The 24,207-nt window shown below is 42.6% G+C and overlaps 1 protein-coding gene across 1 annotated transcript in view; it reads left to right on the top strand.

The window, feature by feature from the left end:
* ASCC3 (activating signal cointegrator 1 complex subunit 3) overlaps positions 1–2,100 on the top strand; it is a 336,030-nt gene extending 333,930 nt beyond the window's left edge. The window contains exons 41-42 of the mRNA XM_065911620.1: positions 492–667; positions 997–2,100. Of these exons, the coding sequence (XP_065767692.1) occupies positions 492–667; positions 997–1,141 (321 nt within the window). The 3' untranslated portion in view covers positions 1,142–2,100. The remainder of the gene's footprint in view (positions 1–491; positions 668–996) is intronic.
* The last annotated feature ends 22,107 nt before the right edge of the window (positions 2,101–24,207 follow it).

Here is a 24,207-nt window from a genome sequence, read left to right on the forward strand (position 1 = left end):
TTTTTCATGTGAGTTTTATTCTTGGGTAGTGGGGGAACATGTTTATATGACAGTGTTTATTATCTTAAGATTCCAGAGTCCAGCTTCAATTGACCTTTTCCCCCAAGTGTTGGTTTCTTGTATATAAAGCTTTGGAAGATTTGGTTAATATGATTGTATCCCAGCTTGTTTATCTGCAAATAGGGTATTAATTTTGTTTACAAGAATGGTGTCAGAATTTATTTTGATGTCAAGATTTAAAGATTTTCTTTTCTGAGCCAAATAATCCTGGTGGTTATGGCCGCAAAAGTAGTAGTTTGACTATAATGTGTTTTGAGAATCTTAAAAAAAGGTAGATGATGGCATATCAAATACACCAAACCTGAAAATTAAACACATCCCAGATACTCAGATTGATGGCCGCCAAGACAACATGGCCTTTTAACCACAACCAAGTGGTATAGGAAATCTAGCCATGATGATACTTTACCTTTCCTTTTTCTGGTTTACAGGGAAAGCAAGACAGCCATGCAGTTACTCCTCGATTTCCCAAATCGAAGGATGAAGGATGGTTTTTGATATTAGGAGAAGTGGATAAGAGAGAGCTCATCGCTTTGAAAAGAGTGGGCTATGTCCGAAGCCATCACGTGGTCTCCATCTCTTTTTATACCCCTGAAGTACCCGGAAGGTAAGCAGAATCTTTACTCCCAAAGAATTAACCGTGACTGTGCTAAGAACACCGCAGACTGTGGGCTTCCTGGGTGGTACTAGTGGTAAAGAATCCACCAGCAATGCAGGAGACACAGGAGATGCAGGTTCGATCCCTGGTTGGGAAGATCCCCTGGAGGAGGGCATGGCAGCCCACTCTAATATTCTTGCCTGGAGAATCCCGTGGACAGAGGAACCTGGTGGTCTGCAGTCCGTAGGGTCACAAAGAGTCAGACACGACTGATGCAACTTCACAAACACGTGATGAACACAGTGGTTTCACCATTTCGTTCCTCTCTTGTATGTTAGGTATATCTACACACTGTATCTCATGAGCGACTGCTACCTGGGCCTGGACCAGCAGTACGACATCCACCTCCACGTCACACCGGCCAGCATCTCTGCACAGGCCGACGAGATCTCTGATGCCCTGACTGACCTCGGAGTGAAGTAACCCAACCCAGACCACCCATTTGAAAGAAGTGATGGAGGAGCCTGGCTGTTCAGTCATCTGGACAAAGTCGAATTACCTGACATTTGCCTTGGAGGAACCAACTTCCAACCTCAAGACGCAGCAGAAATTGGCAATGGCTGCAGCTGCGGGGTGGGGGGTGCTTTTCACAAATGTTGCCTTTTTAAGTGTTGACTTCATGGATCACTAGATATGTAAAGTGACTACGCCTATAGGAGGATCTTTCAGTTTGTGTATATTGAGATGCTATTTAGGAATTATCAAATTTTACATTTTACAGTGTACTGTTTACAGGGACATCGGCTTCTCTTTTTTTAAGGAAAACTACACAGGGGAGTGACAGTGTTCAGATTTGTTAGAAGAGATTTCTAACCAGATTTCTGTACAGTGACACACAGTACCTGTTGTGTTGCAAAATTTATACAGTTGCAAAATTTATACTTTGATCACCTATAGAAGTAATTTCAAGAATTTCTTATAAATGTTAATAATATATGATATAAAATTACATTATAGAGTCCAATGATGATTTAAAGGAAAGCAGAATATACTGGTCTTAAAAATGTAGATACTGTAACTGGTGGAAATAAAATATTTAGAGTGCCACTTCAAGACAGCCTCACTCCCTCCCTCTGCCTCCTTCCATCATAGCCCCTCTGACTCTTCATTTCCTTTTCTGTCAAGACGTCACTTCCATTCTCTTTCTGATAGTTTATTTATACAAGGAGAGACATACAGTCTAATTCACACAGACCTCATAGTTCAAGTCTTTGTCTTTATGCTCTTCAGGATGGGCCTGAGGCAAACCCAGAAAATGTTCAACCCCTGTAGGTAGGTTTTCACCTTTGATAAAGGACATTTCTCTATACCCAAACAATTTCCGTCTTGAAAGATACTTTTTTCCAACTAAAAAGTTGGATTAAAATGTTCATATAACAAAAGTAAATAAATAAATAAAATGTCCATATAACATACATTTTCTAGTGAAATGATATTCTACCTTTGCAAAATAATTTCAGTTGTTCCTGGTCCTGCAATGATTTGGGGGGTTGGTGGGGGGGGAGATGATACTGTGTCACATGTGGGATCTTAGTTCCCTGGCCAGGGATTGAACCCACATCCCCTGCATTTGAAGCACAGAGTCTTAACCACTGGACCACCAAGGAAATCCCTGTGATGAATTAATTATTTTAAAATATTTTCAATGTAACCACCACAAGTACTGGAATTTAAAACTTTTTCTGAAACTGAAACATACTGCTTATGTGTACCTCCCTTTCCATACCAAAAAATAAAAAAGGTGGGGGAGGGGTAGAAGCAGGCATCCACTTCCCCACATTAAATCTAAGCAACGGATATGAACATACCAAGTGCTATGGATGTGAGGTATCCAACGGGCTCTAGTCTCAGGAGTTTACTTCATACAAAGAGATCTTTCTACCTTCCATTTGGCAGTTTATTTCCTACTTGCAATTCATACCTAAGCTCTGTTCAAGTGAAATGAAAAGAAAGTGAAAATTATATAGAGATGGATGATTACCAGTCCATACAAGAACCTGAAAAGAACTCATTGTCTTCATGTTTATCAGCATCATTCTTTTTTTTCAATGAGAGCTGGCTACTTTGGGGAAGTAGGAAGTCCACTGGATATGTGGCAGAGAACATAGGAGCAATAGGAAAGAATGTCATATCCATTAAGAGAAAACACATGACTAATTAACTTTAGCATTGAAAGTGATGAGTTCACAATAAGCTAAGAAGACAAGGTGTGCTTAGATGGAAAAGTTCATCTTATTCCAATGAGTGACCAATACTATTTGTCTATAGCTTTATCCTCACTCATTACTCAACCAAAATTTTAGAATTAAGTGTGCACTATAATGTAGGGCATGTGCTAACCATTAGATTAATTCCATATTTCATTTTTAATTCCATATTTCATGTTATATTCCCTTGGATTTTATCGACTCCAAATAGTAATGGAAGTGCCAGTCAGATATTCAGTCTAGGCATGACGTTGAGTACTATGACATCTACATGAATCAGAAACATGTCCTCTTAGACAGGTGGCCTAGAGAGGTGATGAAAAGATAGGTATTATAGATGACTGTAAGAAAAGGAAGTCACTACAGTGGTGAAATATTTGGAAATACCATGAAGAGACATCTAGGCTGAGTTTTGAAGGTGATTATGAAGATGGTCAGAGATGACAGAGAAGAGCCCTCCAGATAGACCAGCATTAACAAAGGCTCTGAGATAGCCTGGGATGTCCAGCTGGTCTGCATTTTCAGAGAGGAGACAGGGACTGAGCCTACAAAAAAGACTGAAGGTTGTGAATACTTACCTTGAATTACAGGGTAAGAGTTGCAAAGCTTATATAAGTGAGTGTAATGGAACTCCTTGAGAAGGCACCAGAAAAGATGAGAAGCAATTCTGAGACAAGGACAGAGAGCCAGTGGAGTTGGAGGGTGTGCCCCCATGCCTGTGGATTCATGCCAACAAAATTGAGGCTTGCCTCAGATTCTGACGTGACTAGTAGCTTATAAAACTACTCATTCGGTAGACTTGGAAAACTACACATTGCTTCCCAAGCACACTCTTCACAGCTTCCTCCAGTTGCTTACACCAATACCTGGGGGTCAATCCTTGAGTCCCCCTCTTGCTCACTCCCTGCCACTCCGTGAATGTCCTGTGGACCACGGCTGGTGCTGCTCCCTCAGCCTGGCTCTCTCCCCAGACACCCACAGGCCTAACCATCACCCACCCGAGCTCACCTAGCCCATCACCCTTTCCCGTTTTTTCTTATCACCACTAATAAAAATTATTTGTTTATTAGTCTCTCCAACTACGTCTCCTGACTAAGCTTCAGGAAGGGTTCTTTATCACTTTCATTCAGGGCGCATTACCAGGACCTACAACATGACCTGGCACATGGTCACTGCCTGATAAATCCATGCTGAGAGCCTTCCATGGTGGTGTAGTGGCCAAGACTGGGCTCCCAATGCAGGGGACCGGGGTTCAACCCCTAATCAGGGAACTAGAGCCCAGGTGCCACAGCTAAGACCCAATGCAGTCAAAAAAAAAAAAAAAAAAATCCTTGCTGAATGTCTAAATGAATAGAGACAACCATGGATTTTAAAATACCATGCACCTAGTTCACTTCACACCTCCTCTTCTAGAGATGGCAAATACTATCAGGCTCAACCAAGAACACAGACTTGCCTGATCATCCTGTCACCTGCCAACAAAGGAGAAGCATCCTGAAAACTGATTGGTAGCTTTATTATGATGAAGTCTCTGGAATATTTTTATATAGCAGTGGATCTTGGGTATTACAAGTATGTGAAAACCTCAAATCATCATAAAACCTTTTTAGCCTGAAGTGTCTCTGTTTTTAAGTAGTAGGGTAATTGCTTTAGAATGTTGCCTTGGTTTCTGCCATACAACAACTTGAATCAGGTATAAGTATGTGTGCACGAGCCTCCCTCCCTCTGCCCCCACCTACCGTCTCACGCCTCTAGGTATCACCGGGCACCAGGCTGGGCTCCCTGTGTTACACGGCCGCTTCCCGCATCTGTTTCACACGTGGGAGTGGATATATGTCAGTGCTTCTCCACCTCGTCCCACTCTCTCCTTTCCCACTCTGTGTCCCCAGGTCTGCCCTCTACATCTGCTTCTCTATTCCTTCCCCACAAATAGGTTCATCGGCTGTTGTTATTTAGTTGCTAAGTCGTGTCCAACTCTTTTCAACCTCCTGGACTGTAGCCCACCAGGCTCCTCTGTCCACAGAGTTTCCCAGGCAAGAACACTGGAGTGGGTTGCCATTTCCTTCTTCAGGGGATCGTCCTGACCCAGGGATCAAACCCACGTCTCCTACATCATCAGGTGGATTCATTACCAGTAAGCCACTAGGGAAGCCCTAGGTTCATCAGTACCATTTTTCTAGATTCCGTATATATGCATGAATAGAAGATATTTATTTTTTCTCTTTCTGGCTTAATTCACTCTGTTTAACTAGCCTGAAGTTTTAACTCTTTTCTCTCACCAGACTCCTTTCTTTCCTCCATCACTGCTTGTAACTATTCACAGTGAAAAGGCTCCCCAAACAGGAACTCCATACATTTGAAAAATATGAACTGACAATAACTTCTCTCTTTCAGAAATAATTCCAAATGAGTAGACAAGCATTATTTCATGAACTAGCTTCTTTTTTTTTTTTTTATGAACTAGCTTCTTATAAAGAAAAACCTGATTTAAGTTTTAAATTTTTTGACTATTACCAAAATAGAACTTAGCTTCAAAGAAATATATTGAGCCCATAGATTAGCACTCATTTTCTGCTTTTAGAAATCTAAGCTCTAAATCTGAGAGAGACAAGGAGATAAATTTTTTGCATTTTAATATCCCCCAAAATGCTCAAAATGATAGTTGATTCCAGGTTATTCTGAAAGCCTGTTTTAGTAATGGAGGATGATTACAGAGACTTCTGGAAAGAGTTATTCCCACAGTTTCAAGGTCAGTTCACTTTTTTCATTACAGAGCATTCTGTCCTCTTTCAGAAAAATTAAGTGCTTCAAACTTGAGGACTTTAAATGAGATTTCAAAGATTCTTTTTTGTTTGAAACTTCTGCCCCAAGTCTTTTGCATGTCAATTTGAGAAAGATCTTGGGGTGCTATTCAGATCTGGGGTCCAGTCCTACCCAAGGTCAAGCTTTGGGCCCCAACAGCCACATCTGAATAGATGCTTAAAATTTTACTGTTACTCTTAACTGGCCTGTGATTCAGAAAATATTTCTTAAAAGCACTTGAGTGAATTTTCACAAGTACTGTGTCTCTTTATGGAGACTTCCTGGAGAACGTAATGGATTATAAATCAATGCAAGTTTGGTTAAGCAGAATTACAACACCTCCTCCTAATTAAAAGTTCTTTGAATCCTGAAATCTATGTTTCCTTACTTATTTTTATTACTTGTCTGTTCTTGGTTTTATTTGGACTTGTTAAATCCCATAGATGCCATGCCTGTCCATTAAAAACAAGTGAGTGATTGTACCCTTGACTCCAATTATACTGGAAGCAGTTTTTAATGATTCGAGGATCGCAAGGCTGACCTAAGATGAATTTTATTTCTGAACTTTCATCCAAGTATAACTGGCTCTTGGCATCAAAACACTGCACCTTGCAGGATGTGGACTGCTCTAGCCAGTTGTGGAACTTCCTACAGCCAATGGCCCATTCTCCAAAACAGCCTTGAAGGTACCAACTTTTCAGAGGGGAATAGAGCCTCTGAAATAACCAAATAATTCCTGCAAGTGAAATGGCTAGTAACACTGAGTAATGTTGACTGCCATAAAAGAAAGACACCAAAACCATCAGAAAAAGGAGATTCTTCCAAAGTTTCTCATGGCACTACATCAGAATTGGTGCATGTTCCACTAACCACATCACTCTACTTAACCTCTCAAATTGCATGCAATTATTTTATATTGTTAGGTTTCATGTTTCATAATCATGTTTCCAGTATGGCTTGCAATTATAAAGGGAAATGTATCTGGATGTGTAAGTTCTAACCAAAGTGGACCAGCAACACATAACATGAGTCTAAATTACAGAAGAGAAAGTTTGAATTGGAACAACAAAACTTCCCAGCAAAACCTTTATTTAAATCATAGGCAGTATTTGTAAACAATTTTTATGTGGTTAATATATTCAGCATCTTCAGTTGATCTCTTATTCTGCCTTGCAATTTCTTTATCATTTTTCAGTCATGAGTAATTTCCTTGCCATCTTAAAGCAACCCTTGGCACTCAGAAGCTCTGCTCTGATAGCCAGCTGGGTCTCACATTGCTAGCTATTTCACTGCAGTGCTGATGGGTGCATTGAGCCAATAATAAAGATAAATAGAAATAAATAGATAAAGAAATAGATAAATAGATTGATTGATTGATTGATAGATGATAGGTACAGACAGATAAATATGGGTGTTTTGAAGACTATTTTCTTTTAACCTTTAAAATCTAAAATTTCCCCTTCCCTTGAATGTGTACAGAACATAGTAACTCTTTCCAAAGAATAGAGGGTAAATAGTATCTGAACAGTGGAGAAATCATAACCTTAACCAGTTAGTAAGTTAACATCACCAGCAACAAGGCTTGTTGATAGCCTGCAACCTTTATATGATGTGATAAGGAGGGCATGCTGTCTCTTATTTTACCCCCAAACCTATATAACCCCAGTAAAATCATGAGCGGAAAACAAAAAAAATAAGGCAAACTTAGTTTGAGGATATTGGACAGAACACCTGAACAGTACTCTTGAAAACTGTCAAAGTTGTGAAAAAAAAAAAAGTTCATAAATAGAGACTAAGAAGACTTGATGTCTAAATTCTGAGTTGGGTCCTAAAACATGAGAAAGAATATTAGTGGAAAATTGGTAAAATCTCAATGAAGTTTCCCTTTTAGTCCATTTAAAAAAAAAAAAACCACTTCACAGCACAATTATAAAATAATCCATAGCCAACAGAGATCTTCATTAACCACACATTATCTGCCTCAATATCATAGCTGTCTTTCCACTGAACTCTGTACTAGAGACAGGTCATTGCATTCTGTTTTAAGTTCCTGAGATTGATGCCACACAAAAATGTCTAACAGTCATTTTAATAAAGGATACCAATATCTTCAACTGAGCTTTCAAATAAGATTTTCTAACTGCAATACAAAGACAGCCTAATTGTGGGCAGTATATCACAACTGTACACCTTTACCTGTGTTCCATTAGCTGGGTATTGTCAGAAAATATGCTCTATTTCCTTTCACAATACAGTTTTACCAGATAAGAAATAGATATGCCTTAGAAAAGCTGGGCTTGCTGTATCAAGAGAAGCAGCTTTGGGGCTTTGGTGGTTATTCTCCTCTCATGATCTCTTATCCCTGTACTCTGTTTAGTGATTCAGCTCCAGAGTGGAAGATTTTAGGACAATACATCCCATCAGCTCTCTTCTGCTCTCATTTCTTCACCTAAAGAGGTGAGGAACAGAGGGAATGCCTGCCCAGGCTTCCTCTCAGAATGATTGGCTCCATCATAAGAAAAGCAGCTATCTTCATTACCGTGCCATAGCAAGTGTTTTCTCAATTTTTTTCCTCAATTTTGATGAACTAATCATATATGTGAAAATGCTTAGAAAGTGATAAGGCGCTCTAAAGAGGAAATAAGATGTAGATAAAAGTCTAAGGTGATAAATTAGAAATAAACTCCTCCTCGGGATGGATTTTACATGTCAGTAGGCGATAGGCTAAGAGCCCACCTCATCACGCAACTCCCACCAAAAACACCAAATCTCTGTGCCCAGAGAGCGATGAGCTTGTGCTCCACTCCTTGGTGCTGCAGCATTTCCACCTCTCCAAACACAGATGCATGCACACTTTCATTCATAGCTCAGCACCCATCGGAAAGGGCTTCCCTGGTGCCTCAGTGGTGAATAATCCAACTGCAACGCAGGAGATGTGGATTCGATCCCTGGGTCAGGAAGATCCCCCAGAGAAGGAAATGGCTACCCACTCCAGTATTCTTGCCTGGGAAATGCCACGGACAGAAGATCCTAGCAGGCTACAGTCCATGGGGTTACTAGAGTCAGACATAACTGAGCGGCTAAACCACCACCACACAGAGGGGAATGGGTATTACTTCAGTGGGACTTTTCTGAGGATGCTTCCTGGGAATGATAGTGAAGGGTAAGACTGGAGCCCCTGATAGCAGAAAAGTCTGACTACCTCATTCCTACGCCTCTGGTTTCTGAGGACAAGCTTCACCACTTCACAACCCTCCCAAGGCAGTTTCTAATGTTCAAATTAGCAGAAACAAGGACCATTCTGGAAGTAAAATAGCTTTTGAAAGCAAGAGCTGTGGGCAGTTCACACTTTAAGTGTTTGGGTTGCAAGACATACTGCACCCAGAGTGAAATGATTGTCAAGTAAGTTCTAAAATTTCCTTAAAACCTTTGTGTACTTCCCTTAATATTGCACGCAATACCCACTCTGTCCAATTTCCCTGGGAGAATCATTGCTCCCATGCTTGTGTAAGTGTGAAAATCAATTTAAGCATATTCAGTAAAAACCTAAACCCTTTCCTCTTAAAAGCAAATAGTTGATTTTTCTTTCAGAAGTAACTATCTTTATACCATTCTGTCCAACTTCTGAAACCTAAGTCTAACCAAAAAAATAAGGAAGAGAAAAATGCCACTGGCTTCTAATAGAGTATATTAGAAGCAATGAGAATAATATAGACATCTTAGTAAAACATCAATCTTCTTTTGTGATACTTTGGAAAATACGTCTCCTCTAAAAACACATTATCCTTCAAGTGGCCTTTGGAGAAACTGAAACATTGAAGAAATCTTTGGATTGCAATAGAGAACGTTCTCCATGGACAATTCTAATCAATTGTAGAAACATAACTGTATCCAGATCATAAAATATACCACAGTGATGATCCTGGCTTCTGTCCATCCTGCAACCCACAAACATCATATGTGCTGCTGTTTGCAGCTCTCCAACCCAGAAAGACTTACTCTCAGCTGATTGTTACTTTTCATGCAGAAAATGACTATACATCTGCATCTTCTATTTCAGTTTTGTCATTTTGTTATCTTTGCCCACTGTGTTAATTATTTTTGAATGCCTCAATCCTGTCTCCAAACAATATATTTAAAACACTCATGAGGATGCATTGCATAAATATTGAATGTGTTAAAGACAGAGTCTGAAGTAATTCAGAATGAATTTAAGTAAATTGATTGGAATCAGCTTTTATTTAGGAAATCTTCTAGGGACAATTCTGACATATTTAAAATAACTAACTGTTCATAGAGATGCAGTCTGTATGTGCATTCCAACAAATTCATGAATAAGCAATCAGAACAGAAATACATGCCTTTGAGACGCTGGAAAACAGCTAAAAAGAGATAGCAATTACACTAATAAAATACCTGGGAATATTCTTCAGAACAAAAATGTTTTAATAAAATCAGATAAAGATGATGTAACAATGATGAGGTGTTAAAAAGAGGAATAGAAAAAGATAAAGAACCTGCCTGCCAAGCAGGAGAAGTGGGTTCGATCACTGGATTGGGAAGATCCCCTGGAGAAGGGCATGGCAACCCATTCCAGTGTTCTTGTCTGGAGAATCCCCATGGACAGAGCATCCCGGTGGGCTGGATAGTCTTTGGGGTGACAAAGAGTCGGACACGACTGAAGTGACTTAAGCACACATGAATGCACGGTACACCTAAACTGTAATGACATGTATTTTATAGGGTCAGCAGATAGAAAAATGATATCTGCTCCACCCTGGTGAACAGTGAGGGAAAGAGAAGCTGCAACTGTAATTCAAAGTCAGATGTCCTGCACTGGATTTGGCAAAGATTTCTTGGATATGACACCAAGGGCACAGGTAACAAAAGAAAAAATAGCAAACTGAGCTTCATAAAAATGTTACGCATGAAAAAATACTATATGGGACTTCCCTAGTGGTCCAGGGGCTAAGACCCAGCACTGCCAATGCAGGGGGCTGGGGTTCAATCTCTGGTTAGGGAAATAGATCCCACATGCCAAAACTGAGAGTTCACACACCACAACTAAGGATCCTGCAGGCTGCAACCAAGACAAGGTGCAGCCAAGCAAACAAAAATCTGTTTTAAACGGACAGTATGTGTTAGCAGTATGGGCTTCCCAGTGAACGCAGTGGTAAAGAATCCACCTGCCAATGCAAGAGATGCAAGTTCAATCCCTGGGTCAGGAAGATCCCCTGAAGGAGGAAGGAGCAACTCACTCCAGTATTCTTGCCTGGAAAATTCCATGGACAGGGGCACCCGATGGGCTACGGTCTCCTGGGGTTGCAAAGAGTCTGACACAACTAAGTACACATGCATTAGTACACACACAGAATATGAGAGAAAATATTTTCAAATTATGTCTCTAATAGAGTATTAAGAGTCACAACATATAGAGAATTCGTAAAACTCAAAAACAAATGAGACCAACCTGATTTTAAAAGAGTGCTGGGCTGCACCCTACAGGCCTACGAGCCCTGTACTTGCCTCGATTCAAGACCAAAGAAAGAGCCCGGAGTCAGCAACAGAGACTTCAATGGTTCAATGTCCGGAGGAGCTCACAAGTCTGAAACAAGGTACTGAACATTGGGCTGGACTTAGCAACAGTCTCTGCTCCCAGAAAAAAAAGATTACCACGTATAAGGAAATTGACGTCAGGTGGGCTCATTAGTTACCAGGGAAACCAGTAGATGGGCAATGCCCCTCACCACCCCTTAGATCAGATCAATCACCAGTTGAAGCCTGAGGCAAGGACACAGGAAAGTCAGTCAGGCACAGGAGACACAGATGAAGCAGGCCCTGGTCAGGCAGGGGATGTACAGAGAATAAGGGAACAGTCATCTTGAGTGGCCTGACTATACAAAGGAGGGAGATAGATGAGCCTCAAAAAAGAAAGGTCTCATAAAAAAAAAAAAGATATGCAAGTAGCCAATGGTCACATGAAAAGATGCTCAACACCACTAATCACTAGAGAAATGCAAATCAAAGCCACAATGATACCACCTCACACCAATTAGATGGAGAAAAAAAAAATAACCAATGTCGATAAGGAAGTAGAGAAACTGGAACCCTTGTGCTCCATTGTTGAAAATGTAAAATGATACAACCACTGTGGAAAAGTAGCAAGGGAGATCCTCAAAAACTTAAAAATCGAATTACAAAATGCTGGGCTGCACCCCGCGGCCTTAGGTCTGCGTTTGCCCAACTTCAAAACCAAAGAAAGAACCCAGAGTCAACAACAGAGGCATCAATGGTTTAACAGATGGGAAGTTTACACATTTTGAAGCAAGGTCCTAGAGAGACAACCCAAGTTGTGCAGCGGATGGCAGGCAGGACATGGTGTCAGTATTTGCTCCCTCCTGGGGTTAAGGAAGGGGCAATTACCAGTTATAAGGGAACCGATGCCAGGTGGGCTCATTCGTTACCAGGGAAACCAGCAGAGGGGGCATGTGCCTCACAGCCCCTTTGATAAGAACAATCACCAGCTGAGGCCTGGATGGAGGAAGGTCAGTCACATGAGTGGGGTAGAGGCGAAACCGGACCTGGTCGGGCAGGGGATGCACAGAGAACAAGAGAACATCCATCTTGGGGGGTCTGATCATACACTTCATCCCTAGACACCTGTACAACCTTCACAGTCTTGGTCCACCCCTTTTCCACGCGATCCCCTGGGTCAGGTATGCAGAAGGCAACTGCAACCAGATACCACAAAGACAGTAGAGAGAGGCCACCCCTGGTTTTCACACACCCAGAGCCACCCCCACGGGGAGGAGTGGGTCTGGCTCAAAGAGAAACCCTATTGTTGGGAATTCCCTGGCAGTCCAGTGATTAGGACTCTGCATTTCTACTGCAGGGGTCATGGGTTCAATACAAGTCTGCCACTCCATGTTATGCTGAGTGACATTAGGGGTGGACCCATTAGGTCTTTCCAAAGAAAATAAAAGAGTTAATCCCACTAGTTGGACTTGTGTGTCCAGAACTCAGCCTATTCTCCTTCACACAGTCTAGTCCAGGGGGCTCCTGGGCAGTCAGTTACACAGTAACGTTTACTGACGGGTCCTTCTGACATGTTGGCATATGGGGCCAGAAGACGATGGGTCTTTCCCCTCATCATCAGTAGTCTCCACATAGTCACATGAGCTAGGTCAGTTTTTCATGGAAGTCCAGAGAAGATGACAACAGCACTTCACTCTACACCCAGCAATTAGACTCATTTCACAGCAAGGCCAGTGTTGCTGCTCAATCCTCAAACAGATTTCCTCTCTCAGACCAGGGACGAAGCGTAAGCCATCTCACAGGCACAACACAGGGAAGATCACAACAATTAAGCAAAATACAAACAGTAATCACATTCTGAGAGAACACCACACCTGCCTGCCGGTCTGCAATACAGTTGAGAAAACTCAAGTTTTCAGTAATACAAGAATGTGTCTAAAATCACATATACAATAGCCACCTAGTTTTACCTTGGATCTCTGGACCACAGTTACTTCATTTTGACTTTTAAATGCATTCCCTTCCTCAATAACCAAAGCAATGTACAATGAATATTGGGAAGGTCAGAGAACAAGCTGCTCCGGCCATTAAAATTTAAGTTAAACCATGTATAAGTCTTCTGACCTCCCCATACCTCACCATGGACAGATTTTTCCATCATTCCCTCTTTGATTGCAAAAGCATTGACTACAAAATATCTATCCTTTGATGTCAGGGTGCTGGCTCCTATCCCAGGTTTAGATCATGTCCCTCAGTGCTAGGCTTCCTTTATATTCGCATAACCATTCACAACAAGTGAAAACTAATCAGATCTCAAGTACAGGCCGAGGTTATATTAATGTGATGTGCTTCACAGGCTACACAATCTATCTCTTATACCCAATGGTGGTATCACACAGGCATTGTACATTTGCTTTTAGCAGCAGACTCTAAGCAGTGTCACACTTCATGGGTAGTTATATTCTGTGACAATTTGAAACATAATATTGTTCTCTCTAAAAAAAATTACCCTCATCTCCACCAAACACAGCCAATCAAGACTAATTTGTTCACAAAATAAATGTGGTCAACAACACTGTTGTTGTTTAATCGCTAAGCCATGTCCAACTCTTTATGACCCCATGGACTCTAGTGCACCACGCTCCTCTGTCCATGGGATTCTCCAGGCAAGAATACTGGAGTGGGTTTGCCACTTCCTTTCCCAAGGAATCTTCCTGACCCAGGGATCAAACCCATGTCTCCTGCTTGACAGGCAGATTCTTTACCACTGAGCCACCTGGGAAGCCCCAGTTGACCACATAGGTTCCTCCAAACTGGCTGTGGGGGAACTCCTCAGGAGTCTCAGATTGAATTCCCAAAAGGTCTCTCAAGGTCAGCTGAGCCATGTCAAAGCCCTGCCATCAGACACTGCCTTGGTGAATTTCTCTCTCCTAGAGGCCCCCAGAGAATTGAGATCCTGAACATGCCAGGAGGCAGTCTTTCCCATTCACCTAATAAGGCTACTCAGAACCTAGGATCCCCAGTTTCTGGAGGGACCAGGCAGAGAGAAGAGAGAAGCACTTCACCGCTACCCACAGGTGCAGTTTACCAAACTACTGGAAGTCATAACTAACTTGAGGGGAAGGGCTTCCCTCTAGATCTGTTCGGAAAACAGCAGATCAAAACCAGTAATATTCTAGACGAAACCTGTAACACCTTAACCATAGCCACAGTTCACTCAGTAACCACACTGCTAACCTTGTATGATGCCATTGGGTCTTCCATCCAGGATTAAGTTCTTAACCAGTTCGGTAGTATAACAATTCTCTATAAAAGACAAAAAAGACATGGTTAAATACCTGATTACAATGTAATCAATAAAGAAACTTGGTTATAAGAACTAGAAGTATGACTGATTATAATCTTAACCCTTAAAAACTTTAATCTCTGGCAAAAACCAAGAAGCAAGTCACCGTGCATGTTCTGAGAGGCCTGCAGAAAGAGGACCCCTTGTAGGGCCCGAGGGTGAACTCTCTAACACTTGGGAAATGAATAGCCTGAGGAATTCTGTGCAGACAAAGCAGGAGACCTTATTGGAAGCAAGCACCCAGGGAAGAGAGCAGAGAGCAGGGTAAAGAGACCCAGGGGAATTGCTCTGCCACAGGGCCCACCCTCTCAGGCTTTATGGAATGGGGTTAGTTTCCAGATTCTCTCTGGCCAGTCATCTTGCTTGGTTCACATTTGGTCTGACTCAGAGTCCTTCCTGGTGACGCCTGCATCGCTCAGCCAAGATGGATTCCAGCGAGAAGAACTCTGGGAGATTGGTCATCTCCTCCCTCCCAAATTCTCCCAGTTGGCTCCCGTTTTCAGTGGCAACACTAAGTTCCTTATTGAGATCTCCTGTTGTGAGGAGGCAAGCAGGCCTGGCCAAAGTTGATGGTTTCGGTTACCAGTTTCCTAACTATGGAAAACTTGTGCTTTAGTCTTCATCTCCTAAGAAGGCAAGAGTAGGTAAACTTAGACCCACCCAGCAATTAGTGTTCCAATATTTTATCCTATTTGAAATGACACAGATAGTCAATGAATTCTCTTCATTTAACTTAGTTTAGTTTCAAGTTACCAAAATCTGGAGAAACTGTTTTAGATCATCTCAAAACATAATTATTTCTCAGTTCAGTTCAGTCGCTCAGTCGTGTCCAACTCTCTGCAACCCCATGGACTGTGGCACGCCAGGCCTCCCTGTCTATCACCAATTCCTAGAGCTTACTCAAACTCATGTCCTTCAAGTCGATGATGCCATCTAACCATCTCATCCTCTGTCATCCCCTTCTCCTCCTGCCTTCAATCTTTCCCAGCATCAGGGTCTTTTCCAATGGGTCAGTTCTTTGCATCAGGTAGCCAAAGTATTGGAGCTTCAGCGTTAGCATCAGTCTGTTAGGCAGTTAGAATAGGAAAAAGGAGTCCAGAATGGCGGTGGCTGAAAGACAAGGAAGGGAAAAGCCCGCGAAAATAGAACAAAAGAAGGTCCAAGGACAGGAGTGAGGACCTTGGGTAGAACAAACAGCACTCCTGGCTAGCCCAATTTACATAGGGCAGGCCAGGGGGGGATGAAAAAACATATAAAAAGAGGAGCCAAAGGGCCGGGGCTCTCTCTTCTCTTCGTGTCTTTGGGTCGGCATGCCCTCACGCCTCGAGGATGTATTTTCCTGTTAATTTCTAAATAAAACTGAGCTGTAACACTGATCTGTCCAAGAGCTATAACACGGTCTGTCCGAGACCCAAGAGATCTAAGATGGCCTGTCTAGAGCTGTGACATACCCACGCCGAGGACTTTAACACCCGTCGCTTCAAATTTTTGTTGAGATGAGACAGAACCAAGGAGATTACACTCCCCTGACAAGTCCTTCCAATGAATATTCAGGACTGATTTCCTTCAGGATGGACTAGTTGGATCTCCTTGCAGTCCAAAGGACTCTCAAGAGTCTTCTCCAACACCACAGTTCAAAAGCATCAATTCTTTGGTGCTCAGCTTTCTTCGTAATCCAGCTCTCACATCCATACATGACTACTGGGAAACCGTAGCTTTGGCTAGATGGACCTTTGTTGGCAAAGTAGTGTCTCTGCTCTTTAATATGCTGTCTAGGTTGGTCATAGCTTTTCTTCCAAGGAGCAAGCAGTTATTTCTAGAGTTTACCTAAAAGCTGTTTTTTCTCCTTTACTCTTAGAGATCACAGGAGATTAAGTTCCGGAGAGCTCAGGTAGATCATTTACATCTCAAAGGTACAAGAGAAGAGTCAGCTCCTTGGAGAGAACCATCAATGGCTTAAATTACAAGAGGCTCAGTTTGATATAGTAGCAGAGCCATTAGGCCATTGTTCTCCAGATCTCTAGGAAGCCCCAGTTGAGCAAGGACAGCCACCCCAGGGCTCTTCATGCTGGTGGACAGCCAACCAAGGATTTGCTCCACAACTTTTGAGATCACTTCTGGAACTTTGGGGCCCAAATATCAGTGGATGCCCTTGCAACTTTCCACTCCCGTCCTGTATTTCCAGACAGCTCAGAGCTCGGTGGAGTTCCCTCCATAACTGGCTGCTCTGCCAATTGTTGGGCTGAACCCCACAGGCCTACAGGGTCTGTACTTGCTCAGCTTCAAGTCCAAAGAAATAGCCCAGAGTCAATGATAGAGACATCAGAGGTTTAATGGATGGGGGAGCTTACATGTCTGAAGCAAGGGCCTGGAGCAATGTCCCACTAAATGCGGCAGACAACAAGCAGGACTTGGCGTCAGTCTTTGCTCCATCCCAGATGGTGGGGGTTGGGAAGGGAAGGGGAGATGACTAGTTACAGGGGAACTGACAATAGGTAAGCTCATGGACTTATCCAGGAAAACCAGCAGAGGAGCACCCCTTTGATAAGAACAATCACCAGCTGGGGCCTAAGGCAAGAACATAGGAAGATCTGGTGCATAAAATATAGGTGAAGCAGGCACTAGTCGGGCAGGGGAGTTCAGAGAGTGAGAGAACAGACATCTTGAGTGGCCTGATCATACAGCATATGATCAAGCATCGTTACTTTTGGATATAAATCCAGAAAAGTGGAAAACAGTATCTTGAAATATTTCTACACCCATATTCTTAGCAGCATTATTCATAGTAGCTAAAACACAGAAGAAACCTGTGTTCATTAACAATGGACGAATAAGCAAAATGTGGTATATATATGTAGTGGAATATTACTCAGACTTCAAAAGGAAAGATATTGACATATGCTGCAACATGGATGAATGTTGAGGGCATGATGCAAAGTTACATAAGACAGTCACAAAAAAATATTGTATGATTCCACTTACACAAGGTTCCTAGAGTAGTCAAATTCATAGAGACAGAAAATAAGATGGTGGTTACCAGGGGCTGAGCGAAGGGAGTATGGGGAGTTAATTGGTACAGTTTCAGTTTTGCAAAATAAAATTTAGGAGATGGATGCTGGTAACAATTGCATAACAATATGAACGTAATTCCCCTGAACTGCATTCTTAAAAATGGTTAAGATGGTAAATTTTAAATGTGTATTTCACCACAATAAAAAAGATCTTTTGTTTCATCTTGGGGTTTCTTTTTGCTTGCAGAATCTCAGTTCCATGACCAAGAATTGAATGCAGGCCACAGCAACGAAAGCCTGGAGTCCTGACAACTGGGCCACTGGGGAACTCCAAAAAAAGAGGTGTTAGTTTTTAAAAGTCAGATAGATGTCTTGGATCAAAGATGAAGAATTATAAGAAAACCACATAACATTCAAAATGTTTAATAAAAGTTCAGGACAGTGTACTAGGTAGTCAGTATATTTATACAAGAAAAAGCAAACATTCCACAAGGAAAACTTATCAGGCCATTTTGCCAGTTTATTCCACTGAAAATATATTTCAAAAACCTGTCAGATCATTGTTTCTAGATATTAGAAAAAAGAAAAAAAAGGGTGGAGCAACTAATTTCCTTTCATGCATCCTTCCCTGCTTTTCCTGCCAGAATCCATACCCCTCTCTGAGGTCAGAGCCAGGTCTTCCCAGGTGAGAGGTCGCATCAGCACCCCCAACACTTTGCCCCAGACTTTGTACCTAAAAGTGAAAGTGTTAGTCGGTCACGTCTCACTCTTTGCAACACCATGGACTGTAGCCTGCCAGGCTCCTCTGTCTACGGAACTCTGGAGTGGCAAGAATACCGGAGTGGATTGCCATTCCCTTCTCCAGGGGATCTTCCCAACTCAGGGAATGAGCCTGGGTCTCCTGAATTGCAGGCAGATTCTCTACCATCTGAGCCACGAAGGAAGCCCCATGATACACTACAAAGTTACCGGTTGGTTGGATGGTGTTCCCTTTGTGACATCCACACCTCCAATAATGTGAAACTCGTCACCAGGAAGTCTGGCTTTCTCCTCTCTCCTCCATCTCCCAGACCTATGCTTATGAGGTTTTGGAACCCCACTCTTCAAGCCCACAGTGAATAGAATGGAAAGTTTTAATTATTTGTATTTTGCTCAGTTTTTATTACAAAATATTCCAGATATAAAAAATGCAGACATGAACATAATGAATATCCCTGCACTGTCTCCCAAATGTATTGAATGATAACATTTTGCATACTTACTTTTTAAGAGAAATAAAACAGTAAAGTATAGTTAGTGTCCTGTACACTTGTTCCCAACTCGTCCAGAGCTAATCCCTACCTTGAATTATTATTTTTCATGTACATGTTTTTTTACTGTTACTGATATAACTACTGTGAAATGTAACTATATCAATATACTCCTGCCATATCAATAAACAAGAAATATCACAGCCAGCAGCAATTTCTGGCCTCCAAATGTGAATGAGAGTTCCCCAAACTGGGATCCAGAGGTGATTCCAGGTGATTGCTGAGGAGCTGGGGGAATGCAAGAAGCAGTCATCTGCTGCTCCTCAAGGTGAACAAGGAAATGGGATTTGGCCCCAGATAGCTGAGGTGCAAATGAAATGAATGAATGCAGTGAGCCAGAGGCTTGCATCTTCCCATACACAAAATGCTACATTCCTTAACTTGATATCTGATCTTTGATGTTCCAGCTGCCTGCTCCCTTTGTTGCAAACTTGCATATAGCCTGACTCTCCCTCTTGCCTCCTTGGAGGAGTTTTCTCAGAGCTACTAACATGCTGTTTCAGGGCTCCGAGTCCTAAACATGCCCACCAAATAAGATAACTCTACAACTAAATAACTGTATTTTTTTAGTCGACACTACATAATTTTATTACATGTTTTTACACTATTTTCACATATATGCAAAAAAGCTATCTAGCACTTGTGGTCTGCAGCCCCCAAGATGACCTCCAACAACCCTTCTTCCTGGTGTTCATACCCTGGACAATCCCCTCCCCTTGAACTTTGTCTGGATGTAAGGATTAACTTCTTTTTATTTATTTATTTATTTTTTAATTTTTTTTTTTGTTAGTTAGAGGCTAACTACTTCACAACATTTCAGTGGGTTTTGTCATACATTGACATGAATCAGCCATAGAGTTACACGTATTCCCCATCCCGATCCCCCCTCCCACCTCCCTCTCCACCTGACTCCTCTGGGAGGATTAACTTCTAATGAGCAGAATATGGCAGAAGTGATGGGATATCACTTCCAAGATTAGATTATAAAAATTCATTGCTTTTGGATAGCAGAAAGTAATACAACATTGTAAAGCAACAATACCCTAGTTAAATATATATATATATATAGTTTTTGAGATTTATCTATGTTGACATAGTTTACTATACTAAATAAATATATCACTGCTGCTGCTAAGTCCCTTCAGTCGTGTCCGACTCTGTGTGACCCCATAGACGACAGCCCACCAGGCTCCCCATCCCTGGGATTCTCCAGGCAAGAACACTGGAGTGGGTTGCCATTTCCTTCTCCGGTGAATGAAAGTGAAAAGTGAAAGTGAAGTCGCTCAGTCGTGTCCGACTCTTTGAGACCCCATGGACTGCAGCCCACCAGGCTCCTCCGTCCATGGGATTTTCCAGACAGGAGTACCAGGAGTGGGTTGCCATTGCCTTCTCCAAAATATATCACAGTTTATTTATTTTTCAGTTGATGGCTTTTATATTTGTTTCCAATATGTGCTACCACAAAAGCTGCTGCAACCGGGACTTCCCTGGTGGTTCAGTGATTAAGAATCTGCTGGCCAACGGAGGGGACGCCGGTTCGATCCCTGGTCGCGAAGATCCCACACGCCGCAGGGCAACGAAGGCGGTGTGGCACAGCCACTGGAGCCCACACGCCTGGAGCCTGTGCTCCTCAACAAGGGAGGCCACCACGGCCAGAAGCCCGAGCAGGGCAACCGAGAGTAGCATCCGCTCTTCGCAACTAGGAAAAGCCTGCACCCAGCACAACCAAAAATAAATAAATAAAAAATTTTTAAATTGCTGCAATCAATATTTTTCCTTTTTATCTTTTTTTTTTTTTTTGGAATGTGCCACACAACTTGCGGGATCTTAGTTCCCTGACCAGAGTTTAAACCTGGGCCCTCGGAAGTGAGAGTTTAGAGTCCTAACCACTGGACTGCCAGGGCATTCCTATTTTTCCCACTTCTTATTGAATTAGCTTTAATTTCATACAAATGCACACAAAAATATTCAAGTCAATATTTTAGTCCAGGAATCAAAAATAACTAGACATAAAGAATGTATGATTTGCCTAGGCTAGTATGGGGCTTCCCTGGTAGCTCAGCAGGTAAAGAATCCATCTGCTATGCAGGAGTCGCAGGAGACACAGGTTCGATCCCTGGATTGGGACGATCCCTGGCATGGGATCCCCATGGCAACCCACTCCAGTATTCATGCCTAGAGAATCCCATGGACAGAGGAGCCAGGCAGGCTACAGTCCTTGGGGTTACAAAGAGTCGGACATGACTGAAGCGACTGAGCACGCAGGCAAGCAGACTAGTATGACATTTTTATATTTTTAGGGCAAAATGTAATCTGCCATGGATTTCTCCACAGTAACAAATCTAAGTAGGTGATGTTGACATTGTAAAATATAATAAAGATAGCCAAGGAACCATATTCCAGGCCAAGGCTGATGGAACACAGGCAGCCATGGTCTCATGATTCCTTGATTATGTACAAATGAAACTAGTTAGCATGAATTTTCCTTTTCTGTTCTTCTCTTAAGCTTAGATTTAACTGCAGAATTTCCCAATGGAGGCTTCTTTTGTGCCTCAGTGGGAGACATCCTCACAGATGGATTCTCTATGCGTCACTGGAAGTAAAGGGTCAGGGAGCAGAGTCCCAGCTTTCAGGGCTCTGTTGAGCAGGGATTCAACAGTCTGTGTCCAGAGGGACCACAGGACTTAAACTGAAGTTGTAAACCTCCTCAGAAATGGGAATATGCTCTGTCATCATCTCTCCTGGCAAAATAAGACTGGTTAAAATGTCATCATGAATTAACAAGCATGCCTGCATGCTTCATGGTGTGACAAAGGTCTTAAAAGGTTCTCTTCTATTTTTGATTTACAGACTTTTAAAGCTGACATTAAAAAGTATTCCTCCCATACAGGGTATTCAGTCAAATGGTATCACATTTTTGGATAAGCTTGGTTACTCATATTAAATCTCTTTCTTTATATTTCTCATCACGTGTGGATAGGAAAGGAGAATCCTAATCCTGCAGACTTTTACCTCCCAGTTTTAGCTAAAGCTAGAGCAGCAACCTACCCCCAACACCCCCACCCCCATTAAGACACAAAAGTATTAAATAGAGAAAAGCCAGCTTTGATGCAAGCTACAAATATAGTAATACCGCTCGGTGCCCTGCCTTGAATGGCTGTTGTTCTTGGGCACACGGAAGGCTATCTATTTAAAGGGTTGTCAGACATTTCAAAGAACTTCTGTTACCATTTCATTACAACCTAAGATTTATTCAAGAAGAAACCTAAAGATCACATTAAAAAAAGTTCCTTCATTATTGGAGTCATTACCAGAAGCAATCTATCTCTCTCTCAAAATACGCTTTATCTCCTACACATCAACCAAAGAAAAACATACTAAGCACAACTTTCAACCAAAACTGAGCTACGTAGATGCTTCAGAACACAAGAGGCAACAAGAACCAGCCCACGCCGGTCTCCCCCGCCGCCTAGTCCTGAGCCTGCCCTCCTCTCCTGACCCCGAGCTGCAGCCTTTCTCCTGGACACTAGCTGGTTCACCTTAAACCCTCACCTGCAGAGCCCGGGGCCTCAGTCAGGTGTAAGAAGCGCTTGAAAAACACCTGTGGCACAAACACAACTTAAAAACCATAGATTGAAGGGCTGTCCCATGCAGACCACGAAGCTAACCGAGGAAAGGGAAGGTAATATAGCTTCTGCAGCGCCCACTGCACCCACTGTCCTCGGGTGAGGCGTCCCCAGAGAAGGTCAACAGAGCAAAGTAAGGTCACAGAATATCCTTCCTGCTTGCAGGTCATTAGGCAGACAAATGCCTTCCTGTACGGGAAAGATGATCTGATGGAGAACCAAGCAAGCACGGAATTGAGGAAATTAAAAGCATTTTTCAGGCAGTGGGCGCAGGAGTAAACGCCCCTGATGTCTAACCCCCGCTGGAGACTATTTTACAGCCTCCACCCCAGATTGCTACTCACTGAACACGTTTCCAACCAAATGCGAGTTTCCTCAAGAACTCAGCACTCTCCATCGTTTAATTCTGGAAGGTCGCAAGAGGAATTTATGAGCGGTGGCTTCTGAGGAGGGGACTGAAAGCAGAAGTTTAATGTGTAATGTTTTGCACTATTCTTTTTTTAGCCTTGTGCTTAGTATTTTTCCATTGAAAATAGTCAGTTTAAAATGTTTGATAAAAGAAAATAAATTCTCAAAATGACAACCTATTTCAAACCAAACCTAACCAAAAGATTGTGCTGGGTTTTCCCTTATTGATTCACTAGCTGTGCCTCTGAGGGGACAGGGCTTCCATGGCAGGTTAAGGAAAAAAAAAAAGAAAGCTTAATTTACTGTTGAGGACAACTTTGGGAGAAGGAGGGTGATCTCCTGTTCATGCCTGGGAGGCGACCCTCCTGAGAGCAGAGACAGGTCCTCTGAGTGTTTGTTGCATGTGAGGACAGCGCAGCTAGCGCTGGAGCTCTCAGATCCTCCACGAGACACCATGGACCTGTGTGTGGGTGGTCACTAGAGACGATTCTTCATTAAAGGATGATTAAAACAAGGGAGGAGTCAATGTTCTATTTAGGGAGGAAAACTGAAGATTTTCGGGGGAAGTGGTTTTATTTTTGTGCTTTTTGTACCTCTGAAAATCCCAAGGCAATCTCTCTCCTCTCATCTCTATCATGGGTAGAATTTTGTGTCTCCCCATCCCCCCCACCCCAGCCAAAAAAAAAGATATGTTGACATCCTAGCCCCTAGAACCTCAGAACTTGACCAAGCTTGCACACAGGGCCTTTACAGAGGTCATCAAGTTAAAATCAGGGCCTTGGGGTGGGCTCTCATGTCCTTATTTAATAATAATGCTTATTTAATAAGCACTGGTGTTCTTCTTAAAAGAGCAGTTTGAGCCCAGAGATAGACTTGTATGTGAAGAGACATGGGGGGATGCCCGAGAAGGAGGGGGCAGATGCTGAAGCCAAGTTAACACGAGGGGCGTCAGAAGCTGGACAAGGCAGGCCAGATCCTCCGCTTACAGATTTCAGAGGGAGCGCCTGGCTTGCAGACTTCTGGCTGACAGACGATGGATTCCTGCTGCCCTGAGCCGTTTAGTTTGGGGTTCTTCGTTATGGCAGCTCTGGTCCTAATGGGAACCTTCCCTGTATCTCCTGGGCTCACCAGCCCTCTGCGACCTCTGCCAGGCCGTAGTGCCTGTGGCCTTTTGCCTCAAATCCCATCCATGCCTTCTGTTTCACCTCATTGCTTTTAGTTCCCCTGTGCTGCCAGCACCTCCA

The sequence above is a fragment of the Muntiacus reevesi genome, chromosome 19, assembly GCF_963930625.1.
Source record: "Muntiacus reevesi chromosome 19, mMunRee1.1, whole genome shotgun sequence".
In the NCBI taxonomy this organism is placed as follows: domain Eukaryota; kingdom Metazoa; phylum Chordata; class Mammalia; order Artiodactyla; family Cervidae; genus Muntiacus; species Muntiacus reevesi.